The sequence below is a fragment of the Pleurodeles waltl genome, chromosome 1_1 (genome assembly GCF_031143425.1).
Source record: "Pleurodeles waltl isolate 20211129_DDA chromosome 1_1, aPleWal1.hap1.20221129, whole genome shotgun sequence".
In the NCBI taxonomy this organism is placed as follows: Eukaryota; Metazoa; Chordata; class Amphibia; order Caudata; family Salamandridae; genus Pleurodeles; species Pleurodeles waltl.
This window is the reverse complement of record NC_090436.1, coordinates 146789724-146802163: the sequence shown is the minus strand read 5'-3', so window position 1 is coordinate 146802163 and position 12440 is coordinate 146789724. Positions and strand designations below refer to the sequence as shown.

Here is a 12440-nt window from a genome sequence, read left to right as displayed (position 1 = left end):
ATCAAGGATGGTCGCTCTCGTAGGGAAGAGCAGGTCCCACTGGAGATTTGTGTTGGCAGTCATCATGGGCGGACACTACTCGGTGCAAAGAGGACACTTCATGGTTGCCAGGAGACCAAAACATCTGTAACTTCATCTTTACTACACTCTGATGCCAGCCAAGGGTACAGAACCTGGGGAGGGCTCCTCTTGGGGATCAAGACTCATTCCAGCAGACGCAAGTAGCAGGGGTCAGACAGGTCAAGGCAGGTCCAGTTGGTGCTGGTCAGCTAGGTAGCTGCTGGAAGGCCTCTGAGCGCTTGTTGTGTCATCGTAGCTCAAACAGGAGGTCAACCAACTGACCTTCGGAATCACTTCTGGAAAGCTTGGATTCAAGGCAGGCAAGTTGAATCTTCCTACTTCAGACAGCAAGGCAGTCCTTTTTCTGAATCTTTCTTAGGTCCTGGAGTGTTCTTCAGAGAGGTCCTGAAGGTTCCACTTTTATACCTGGTGCCAACCTTTGTGTGGGGAATTCCCTGGCCTAGCCTCAGAACTGGTTCTGTCCAGTTCTTTCCCTTCCCCTGAATTTGGCTCTACTCCAACTGGTCTAGGGTGACAGAGGCAAGGTCAAGCCTGGTGGCAGGTTCCTTTGTGTGTGCTGCAGGCAGGTCGTTTGAAGGGTAATCAGGGTGGGCAAAGCTACTCCCTAGCCATCCTGTGAGGAAGACTCTCTCCCTCCATGCCTAGGTCTTTTTTCTCTCAATGTCTGGAAGCAATACACAACCCACAACAGGAGAGCCATTCACACTCGTGACTCAAGACTTTGGCTGAAAGGCAGAAAAATGACAACTTTCAAAAAATGGCATTTTCTGAATTGTTACTTAAAATGTGGCTTTACCATTAAAGAGGATTATAAATTACAGTTCATGGAGTGAAAACAGCATTCCTTTATCTGGTCGTAACTGAAGTCAAAATGTATAAAGTGCAATAAACTAGCCCAGTGTTATTTTATGGGAGAAACAACCTTACAGCAGTGAGAAACGACTTTAGGAGTTTTTCCTTGCTAGGACATGTAAAACCTAAACCCATGTGTCCTACTTTTTAAATAGCATGGAGCCTCCGCTAAAAGCCTTTCGGGCCTACCTGGAGGTGACTTCTGAGTATTAATAAAAGGAAGTTTTAGGTCTGGCTAAAGCTTTATTTTGCCAGGCCGAAATTGAATTTTATGCACAAAAGGCTGCAGTGGGAGACCTAATTTATGTTTTAAAAGGATACTTTAATGAGTGGCACAATGAGTGCTGCAGCCCACTAGTAGTATTTGCTTTACAGGCCCTGGTTCATGAAGTACCATCTAGTAGATGCTTACAAGTAAATTACACATACCAGTTGAGGGGTATGCCAACTTTACCACGTTTGAAGGAAAGAGCACAAGCATTTTGCCAATAGTTAGCAGTCAAAAGGTGTACAGAGTCCTAATGTCAACAAAAACGAGTTCAGCAAAAAGATGGCGGTGAAGGCAAAAAGTCTGGGGGAACACCACACCAAGGTTGTTAGGTCTAACACACGTTAAGTAAACCCTCAGAGGCTCAGTAGACCTGCAAGGAGCCTACTTTTCGCTGCATGGAAACATCCCACGCCCAACTACGCCTGTTGCTAAGCTCCTATCCATCATCGTCCACAAGTGTGAAATTTTACCAGAAGCTAGGACAAACTTAGGGCCTGATTTATACTTTTTTAGCACCACATTTGAGTTATTTTTTTACGCAAAAGTGGCGCAAATGAAAGTTAATTGAATTTTGTACGTTTGTTCTGCTTTTCGGTCAAAAAATGATGCAAATGTGGCACTAAAAAAGTATAAATCAGGCCCTTAATGTCTAGACTGACATGCTGCTGCAAATAGTGTCACCTTTTTTTCTTGAAATGGGTGAGAAGGAAATTTACTATGCATGTATCTTCATGTCATCTTTTTGAGCCAGTGTTCATAAGTCCCATGAAAATATCATGAAAGAAAATGGTTTTCTCACAAAAACTCTGCATCATCTCCCCGGCCAAGATCAATAATACTGATATTGTGAAATCCACTTTTAATGCACTCAAAACCCAAACTTAGTGCAGACCCAGTAAGCATAATTTTAATTGTCCCTCATGTTTCGTTGTGAATCCCAAAAGTAGCTATGCACATCAACAAATTTCAGCAGAAAGGGCACCAGCTTTTCGTTGTCAGCATTAAAATGGTGGGCAGGTATTTATCAAAAATCGTGCTGCACACATAACTTTCATATACACTTCCATCTAAAAATAGCCATAAAAACATGTTACGTAAACATAGTGAACAACATATTAGGGACATAAAGAGCTTTATGTATAGTATTAATATTAACTCAAGTGGATGGAGTTGATAGCTAGCTATTGCCCAGGTCCAGTTTGGCCCATTCTCCATCTTGGGCCCTCTGTCTGCAACCCAAGTGGCTAACTCACTGCAAGTGCTCTCCTTCTTAGACAACTGTCTATGTAACATACATCGAAATGTATCTGTTACTTCTCAGTGACTTCATCAAACCTGCGACTTAAAAAAGCCTCAAATTAAGCCTCTATCCTTTTCTGAAACTTGACATGGCAGACGATAGCAGTAGAACAATTCCCCGAGCAAGAAATGCCAGCTCTAATTCTTTTAACATTTGATATCATCCTTTTCTTTTAAATTTTTATAACAGAAAAAACCAGGTTCTGAATCCCTGTGACCACCTAACTGTATTCTTTATTAGGACTTTCAAAGTAATGTCTTATCTTTTGCGTTTTCAGGGCTGTGCAGGAAAGCTATCTGAAAAAATAAAGCTGTACGCCACAACCTCGATTATTACCAGCGTGATTCTTCTGGTTCTCACGGTAAGGTCTTCTGCACATTTATAATTTGCAATATTTGTCTAAAAGGCATGAGAAGAACTCAAGTGCTGGACTGAAATGACCTATAGGCAGTGAGCGAGTCAGTGTATGCGGTTTAATGGCAGTGGTGCATGCAGAAATCAAAGCACTGAGGACACTGGAAGACTAGAAGAAACTCGCAAACAAGTCACAAGAGGAGTGTATTTATAAGAAAATAAATATTCAAGAAAGTTTGTTTGGTGAGCGAGTCCATATTGGTCTGTCATGTTATGTGTGTGTAGATGTCATTATAGTAAGTGTCAGCGATATTGGCACTCCATACAAGGACATCCAGTTGTGTGAGTGGGAAAAGCAGTAACACATAACATGCCAATCAGTGTGCTAGTTACCAGAGAACATACCTATGGTCCTGAAATATGGCAGTAAGTGAGTCACAGAACATGCCCATTTGTGTACCAAAAAACATGGCTATCACTGTGAAAATAACCTGGAAGAGAATCAGGTATCGTCATGGCTACAGAAGATATGCTGATTGAATGGGGGTAAGAAAACCTAAATCTGATGCACATAGGCATTTATGCAGTAATAGATCACAAGGTATGATGTCCCTTGTGGAAGAGAACAGGGCAGTTTTAACCCTACTGGTTGATGTAATCTGGTGGTTAGCCCCTTCGCTGCCAGGCCTTTTACCTCAGGTGCCAGGCCTTTTTTTGGCTATTTGGGGCAGTTTGCGCTTAGGCACAAGATAAGGTGTTGAGAAGCAGTGGTTATTTGCACATCTCTGAATTCCGGGGTGCCCATACTAGCATGTGAATTACAGGGCATTTCTCAAATGGATGTCTTTTTTACACACTGTCTTACATTTGGAAGGAAAAAATGTAGAGAAAGACAAGGGGATATAACACTTGTTTTGCTATTCTGTGTTCCCCCAAGTCTCCCGATAAAAATGGTACCTCACTTGCGTGGGTAGGCCTAATGCTCGCGACAGGGAACGCAACATGGACTCATCACATTTTTACATTGAAATCTGACATGTTTTTTGCAAAGTGCCTAGCTGTGGATTTTGGCCTCTAGCTCAGCCAGCACCTAAGGAAACCTACCAAACCTGTGCATTTTTGAAAACAAGACACCTAGGGAAATCCAAGATGGGGTGATTTGTGGGGCTCCCACCAGGTTCTGTTACCCAGAATTATTTGCAAACCTCATAATTTGGCCAAAAAAACACTTTTTCCTCACATTTCGGTGACTCTGAGAGGAGCCACAAATTTCCTTCCACCCAGCGTTTCCCCAAGTCGCCCGATAAAAATGGTACCTCACTTGTGTGGGTAGGCCACTCTCCTTATTCAATTACAAAAAACAAAAAGCCCTGTGCCTAGTAGGCATTTCTGCTGTCCGATCGCATCGCCATCGGGCAGCAGAAATGCTGAGAAAGACATCAAAGAAAATTAGAACATTGGAAGTTGGCAGCTCCATTGAAAACAATGGAGTGCTGCGGGCTTTTACTGGCCGGTAAAAGCCCGCAGCGCCAACATTCCAATGGGCTTTGTTCACAGCAGCAGCTGTGAACAAAGCCTCACGGAGCCCGAGGGGATTCTAATCCCCTCGGGCTCCGTGAGCAATTTGTTTTTTTTAAGAGAACATTCTGCCCTGAGTGGCAGAATGTTCTAATAGCCTTAGAACCCGCCGTAGCGGGCTCTACCGGCTATTAAAGGCCCTTTCCCTTGTTAAATGCCCTCGCCTTCGGCTCGGGCATTTAACTCGGGGTCGGGCCTTTAATAGCCGGTAGAGCCCGCTACGGCGGGTTCTAAGGCTATAGTAAAGGCCTTTCTGTGGTATAGGCTTTGGATGAGTTCAGCCTGATTGGAATGCTCACTAGCTTTCCTTGGGCTGAGGTCATCCATAACATAACAGTAGAATGTGGAATGCTGCCATGGAGATGAAGATCAGAGTAAAGGGAGCTGTTGGACTTGCTGGATGGTGGATGAGATGTTCAAATAAAAGGACCTACTTCATATTCCTTGGAGTCTGAAATTGAGCTTATTTATTACACTGGCGACGAGGATCTATTTGAACATCTCAACACAGAAGGTCATCTCATCAAAGAAAACTCCTGTTTGGAAAATTCTGGCTGTGATATATTTCGACGTGTGAAGATCTTTAAATTTCATAATTTCCATCTCAAGCGACGGCTTTCTGGTGGCTATGAACACTTTTATGCTCTGTCAGGACTTTAAGGTATTGTTTTAAACGCTTTATTCACCGATTGTTTACTCTTGCTTCAATGTTGTTTCTCTCTCGTGGTAAACGTTGGCACGCGCTCACTTCAAAAGTACATACAACGCAAGTCCACAACCAAAGCTCGAGCGCATTTCTCGCGCTGCCGGCGCAAGTCCACAACCAATGCTCGAGCGTATTTCTCGCGCTGCCAGCGCGAGTGTTACGGTGTGGAGCTCACACGCTCTTCATTACGAGCGTGTGTATTTTAACTCCTCGCGCTCCCAACGCGTTGTACCTTGTCGGACTTAACACGCTTTTCATTACGAGCGTGTTTTTAAACAAACAAACATTACCAGCGTGTCTTTAAACAAACAAACAGCTGAATTGTAATACTGGATGTTAAAGTCAAATACTTAATCAACTAGAGATTTAAGGTGCTACAAATATCTACAAGTTTAAACTATGCAGAGCATTCCGCCACCACCTTTTTTCTTAACTTCTCCCGGTGAACCACCTATAAAGTGGTCCAAGTGGAAAAAATAATTTTTGCACTATTCTAGAGTCTGTGGAACAAATTTATCGAGTGAGAGGAAAACAGCACTTTTAATGCATTGCTTGGGGTGTGAAGGCCAAGAGATATTTGAGAATCTGCCAGATCCTAGCGAAGATGTCACAGATCTCAATGAGTTTGAAATGTGTTTAAGAAAACTTTATCTACATTTTCTACCTAAAATAAGTACCATTTTAGAGCGTTTTCATTTTGGCATGAGGGAGCAAAGACCTGGTAAAAATATTGAAGAATATGTCACTGCACTCAGAAAGCTTGCATCGACATGTAAGTTTGGGAGCACGATAGAAGAAAGGATCCGTGATCAGTTCATGTTGAAATGTTCAAGCGATAAAATCAGGCAAGAATTATGGACCAAAGGTGATTATTCTAGCTAAAAGTGTGGAGCATACTATGGCGTGTGTTGATGAACTTGAGAAAGGAAAAAAAGCAGAAAAAGCTGATGTGAACAAAATCTCTACAAAACAAGAAACAAATGCCACAAAAAATTACAGCCTAGAATATGAGGAAGGTAAAGGAGATCTTACTATGGTGACACAATACAAAGACACTAAGGGGGTCATTCTGACTTTGGCAGGCGGCGGAGGCCGCCCGCCAAAGTTCCGCTGTCAGAATACCGCTGTGCGGTCAAAAGACCGCCGCGGTAATTCTGAGTTTCCCGCTGGGCGGGCGGGCGACCGCCAGAAGGCCGCCCGCCCGCCCAGCGGGAAACCCCCTTCCACGAGGATGCCGGCTCCGAATGGAGCCGGCGGAGTGGAAAGGGTGCGACGGGTGCAGTTGCACCCGTCGCGATTTTCAGTGTCTGCTATGCAGACACTGAAAATCTTGGTGGGGCCCTGTTAGGGGGCCCCTGCAGTGCCCATGCCATTGGCATGGGCACTGCAGGGCCCCCCAGGGGCCCCACGACACCCGTTACCGCCAGCCAGGTTCTGGCGGTCAAAACCGCCAGAACCAGGCTGGCGGTAAGGGGGTCGGAATCCCCATGGCGGCGCTGCCTGCAGCGCCGCCATGGAGGATTCCCTAGGGCAGCGGTCCCGCCGGTTTTCCGTTTCTGACCGCAGCTGTACCGCCGCGGTCAGAATGCCCCTGAAGCACTGCCAGCCTGTTGCCGGTGCTTCCTCCGTCCCCGGACCGCCAGGGTCAGAATGACCCCCTAAATGTTTCCGTAGTGGGAACACTTGACATTTTGCATCTTATAAAAAGTGCCCTGCAGTGAACTCAGTTTGCAGATTATGCAACAAAAAAGGACATTTCGCCAAATGTTGCAGATCTCCTAAGAGTCAGGCATCGGTGAAGGTAGTTGAAGACTGTATATTGACGGTCTCTGTGGGTATCGAAAAGAAAAAACATCCTAAGGACGTTGTGACCATTCTTGATGTGACAAGTGAAATGTTATTTGACTCGGGGGCCTGGCTAACTTTTATATCAAACAAGGTTTTTGATGAACAACTTAGTCACAAAGTTGTGTTAAAAGATCCGGATATTATTCCAGGTGGCTATGGTGGTCAGACTATTGATCTCAGAGGTTATTTTGAGACTGAGATCACCTTCAAGACGAACACCATCTATGGAAAAGTCTATGTACCTGTGAAGGGCGATAGTGTTCTGAGCTGGCCTCATCAGAGAGAGCTGAGAGTCATACTGGATCCAAACTCACCTTCGCCTGTCATGATTAAAGAAGATTTTGTTGATTATCAACATCGTATTGATGAGTTGCAGGTACAGAAGAATTTGCTTTTACCACAGTTGATTGAAGAGTTCAAGGAAGTTTTTAGCGGGAAGTTAGGATGTCTTAAGAAGTATTCTCATCAAATAAAATTTAAAAAAGGCTCCATTCCTGTAGCTTCGAAAGTTCGTCCTATTCCTATCTCTTTGAAAGAAGATGTAGAGAAAGAGATTAAAAGACTTTGTGATGAAGGCATCATTGAGCCGGTCGAGTCAGCTGAATGGATTTCTCCGATCGTCGTAGCAAGGAAGCCGACAGGAGAGTTAAGACTATGCATAGATTTGAGGAACCTCAATAAATGTGTGGTCAGCGATCAATTTCCCTTACCTAACATCACGGAGATGGTCACGATGCTGTCAGGTTCAAAATATTTTAGTAAAATCGACTTAACCTCTGCTTACCATCAGATCAAATTGCATCCAGATTCGCGAAATTATACCACCTTCATCACTCCGTTTGGAACATTCAGGTTCATAAGAATGCCTTTTGGGTTAGTCTCAGCGGCTGCTGTGTTTCAACGTCTCATGTATAACTTGTTTGGTTCGGAAGCTGGTGTTAAGTTTTATCAAGACGACATTTTGATACATGGAAGGAGTGAAGATGAACATAACTTGAGAGTTAAGAGAGTTTTAAGTATACTCCGAGAGCATGGTCTGACTATAAAGCCTAAAAAATGTTTGTTTGGGAAAACTGAAGTGGAATATCTGGAACATAAAATCACTGCAGATGGATTATGTCCCATAGCAGAATTGGTGAAGAGTATAATGAGCTTGCGTGCTCCGGAAAAAAAAAAAGAATTGTTATCGTTTTTTGGAATGCTAGAATTTCATGCTAAATTTCTTCCTAACTTATCATCCAAGACACTCTGCATGCAAAAATTAGTTAAGAAAAATTCTGAGTTTGTGTGGGACAGTGAATGTCAGAGAGAGGTTGATGAGATCAAAGCAGAGTTGTCTTCAAGTGGGTCATTGAAATCTTTTAATCCCTACAAGAAATGTGTAATTATGACTGATGCTTGTGAGACTGGATTGGGAGCGGTGTTATTACAGGATGTGGATGATGGAATTCTTAAGCCCATAGTCTTCTGTTCAAGGACTTTAAGAGGAGCAGAGATCAACTACTCCACTATAGAGAAAGAGGCGTGTGTTTTGGCCGATTAAGAAATTAAGAAATTTTGTGTGGGGTAAAGAATTTGAAATATTTACTGACCACAAACCTCTCGTTGAGGTGTTTATGAAAAAGGGCCTAGATTTGATCTCCAGTAGAATCAGCAAATGGGTGGTCAGTCTTCAGGATTATTATTATACAGTGCACTATGTTCCGGGGTCATATAATAAAGTTGCAGACTGCCTTTCCAGATTGACTTCGGAAGTTGAAGAGCTTCCTGAGAAAGGGATACAACGTAATATCTTGGTGTGCATGGTTACCGGAAGTGTGATAAAACAGGATGAGTGGGTAAGAGTTGTGGGTGAGGATAAGATTTTACAACGTGTGTGTGAACAGATCAAATGTGGTTGGAGGTTTGAGGTTAAACAGGACAAAGATCTGGTGAGTTTCTGGAGGGTGAAAGATGAATTGTCAATGGAAGATGGTATCCTCTTACGTGGTCTGAGGTTAGTTGTCCCTACAGAATTGAGGAACAAAATTATTGAGCTGGGACATGAGGGACACCAAGGTATGAGCAGGACGAAGGCAAGGATTTGGTTAGATTATTGGTGGCCGGGAATGGATTTGATGGTTAAAAGATTTGTGAGGGACTGTGCAGACTGTTGTTGCAGTGACAAGATTTACAAGACTAGGGTTCCTCCTATGTGCATAAGGGATAGGCCGCGAAAACCTTGGGAAGTAGTGGCAGTAGATATTATTGGACCCATAGGTGGGAGAAGTGCATCAAATTATTTGATAATTTTGATTGATCAATTCTCAAGGCGGGCTGAGATTGGTATATATGGTTCCACTGAGTCTAGAAGGATTATTGACTTTTTTAAGGATGTTTTTGGTCGTGAAGGTATCCCTGAAGCTATAGTGACTGACAATGGACCACAGTTTGTATCAAAAGAAATGGAAGAGTTTTTACAAAAATATGGGATTCAGCACAGAAAGTGTTCTTTGTATCATCCAGAAGGTAATGGTACTGTAGAGAGATTCAACAGGTGTGTGAAGGAGTGTATTCAGTTGGAGGTTGCGTCGAACAGAGACTGGAAAGAAGGTTTGAAAAAGTTTCTTTATACATACAGAGTCACACCTCATTCCACTACGGGGAAGGTTCCTTTTGACCTTTTCAGAGGTCGGAAAGCTAATACCTCTCTCTCGCCTGCCTGGGTGTATTGGAGTAAGGATGCTCTGGAATATAAGATTCTCATGAGTGAAGAAGATGATTTTGAGAAAGTCTGTGTGCAAAAGAGGAAAGAATACTTTGATGATAAGAGAGGTGCACATCTTTTTGATGTAAAGGTTGGAGATCGTGTTATGGTGAGGAAACCAACTTTGTGCAAAAGTGAACGTAAATTTTTAGGACCATTTGAAGTTATCAAACTGTTTAGAAATGCTGTCAAGATTAAGGATGGCAGAATATGGAATCTTAATAGAGTAGTTAAAGTTAAAGGGAAGTGATAATTGTTTTGTTTTATTTTATTTTGTCTTTGTTCAATGTTAAGAGGGAAGATGTGTGGGATAGGCTTTGGATGAGTTCAGCCTGATTGGAATGCTCACTAGCTTTCCTTGGGCTGAGGTCATCCATGACATAACAGTAGAATGTGGAATGCTGCCATGGAGATGAAGATCAGAGTAAAGGGAGCTGTTGGACTTGCTGGATGGTGGATGAGATGTTCAAATAAAAGGACCTACTTCATATTCCTTGGAGTCTGAAATTGAGCTTATTTATTACACTTTCCTTTCCTTTGATGTCTTTCGCGTCCCCTCCACGTTATCGGAGGAGAAATGCAAAAGCATTCCTCCTACGATCGGCGCTGAAAGCTGAGCTTCCAGCCTGTAGGAACGGGCCTCCGATGAGGTCAGCACGCGATTGCATGCTGACATCATCAGACGTTCCGGGGGAGTCAGGGGGGATTCAGAGGGGAAGCGGAAGCAATTTCCCTTCCATCCCTGCCCAGGGGAGGGGAGTGCCAGGCCCCCAGGGGGAGCGTAACGGTTACGTCCTAGGCACCTGAGTGGTACTGCCCAGGACGTAACCGTTACATCCAGGGCACTCAACGGGTTAAAGTAACATGCTGGGTCCCATGCATCAGATTATTATGAATATGTATGGTCATGATGAAACGTGCAGTATAGCTAGATAAACTATTACATTTCAACCTTACCTTTTAGAAAAAATTATCACGTTTTTAATATTGTGGAGCGGAAATTTACAATAAAAAATTGAAGTTGGTATTTGTTAGAAAAGGGGTTTCCGGTTGGCTAGGGTATCCACCTAAGCCAGGCAGAACCCACCCATTCTAGTCAGGGCGAGGGAGTTACACACCCAAGATAACCCCTGCTCACCCCCTTGGTAGCTTGACATGAGCAGTCAGGCCTATCACATAGGCAATGTGTAAAGCGTTTGCACAACACAAACAACACATGTGACACACTATTTCCACCACAAAGGAAACATAACACCAAGTTATATAAAAATAGACTGTGTGGTACACAACATCATTAGACCAAACACAACATGTCAGTAATACCCTGCTACCCAAGCAGTTGTCAGAACATTACACATTACTATTACCCTGCAGAAACCAGCAGCAATAGTCACATATAACACACAGGTTACTCATTATTCTGCAACATAAGCAGTAGTCCGGAAAAACATTACTAGAATAATGCACGTCACAAGATACTCTAAAATGCCCATACCAGGAACATTAGGAAACACATGGCAAGTCATAAACACAGATTAGCATAAATGCCCATAACAGGAACATTATCAATCATATGGCAAGTCAGATAAAAAAAACAGGTTAACATAACATCCTCATAATGTCCTTACACGGAACACCAAAGGTACCTGCATTTGGCATGGAGGCACCTTGAGTGCCGCGGGGAAAACAAATGTCCCCGGCGCTCCTTGGTTCCAAAATGGAAGCCGCGTTATGGTTGGGGGAAATGGGGTGGCACGCACTCCCTCCACTTTTATGTAGGGGCCCTTCCTGGGGCCCACGCCCAAACTAGGGTGCCAACAAGCTCCAGTGGGGCCTCATGCCCGCCCGTCCTCACAATGCTGACTTTGGGGCCCAGTGTAGCGGGTGATCTCCAATGAGGCCTCCTCTCTGCCTGTCCTGCCCACACTAGCTGGCTCGCCCGCACCCGACCTGGTGCGCGAGTCCAATGAAGCCTGCCCTGGCCGCAGGGGTGATCAGGCAATAGTTGGGGCCTGCTGGTGCCCTGGTGGTGTACTTTGCCCTGGGGGTACCCATAGGAGTACACTCGCTCCAGCCTTTGCTTTAGTTGAGTCCTGGGGGCACTTTAAAGTGCGCATTTCTAACGCACTCGTCAATTTCAAAACACCCGGGTCGCATCAGTGATTCTCCGACGGCAAGTAAAAGAGGAAGCGCGTTCCAAGCACTTTAGAGAGTAAAACCACTGGTGCTCTCAAGGCGCTAAGCAATTAAAGCGGAGCTCTCACAAGGCACTATGCCCCTTCAAAAGAAGGCAAGAACAGCACTCCTCACACACTGTAAGCAGGCAATTACAGGGGTCAGGAGCCACAGCACCCAGCACCTGGGGACACAAAGATGGAGCACAGAGAGGCAGGGCCCACTGGCAGGCCAGCACAAAGGATTGCAGTCAGTGGCAGTTCCTCCTAGTGACCCAGCAGGTCACAGGTCAGTACAGCAGTCCAAGGTGGTTCCTGGTGAGTCCCTCCAGCAGCATTCTGTGTCCAGTTACAAGTATGTTAAAAGAGTCAAGTGTCTCTCATTGTTGGGTAAAACTCCCCTGTACTTATACTCAGTTTTGCAAAAAGGGAGAAAGGAGGTTCCAACCAATTACAACTGGTTCCAGGAGTGTCCCCTCTCCCCTCCAGCACAGGCTCCAGACACCAGTTGGGGGTAAAGAGCCCTTTGT

At 44.3% G+C, this 12440-nt stretch overlaps 1 protein-coding gene across 1 annotated transcript in view; it reads left to right on the top strand.

The window, feature by feature from the left end:
* LOC138277681 (tetraspanin-36-like) overlaps positions 1-12440 on the top strand; it is a 133136-nt gene that overhangs the window by 103285 nt on the left and 17411 nt on the right. Inside the window, exon 6 of the mRNA XM_069219232.1 lies at positions 2782-2865. Within this exon, the coding sequence (XP_069075333.1) occupies positions 2782-2865 (84 nt within the window). The remainder of the gene's footprint in view (positions 1-2781; positions 2866-12440) is intronic.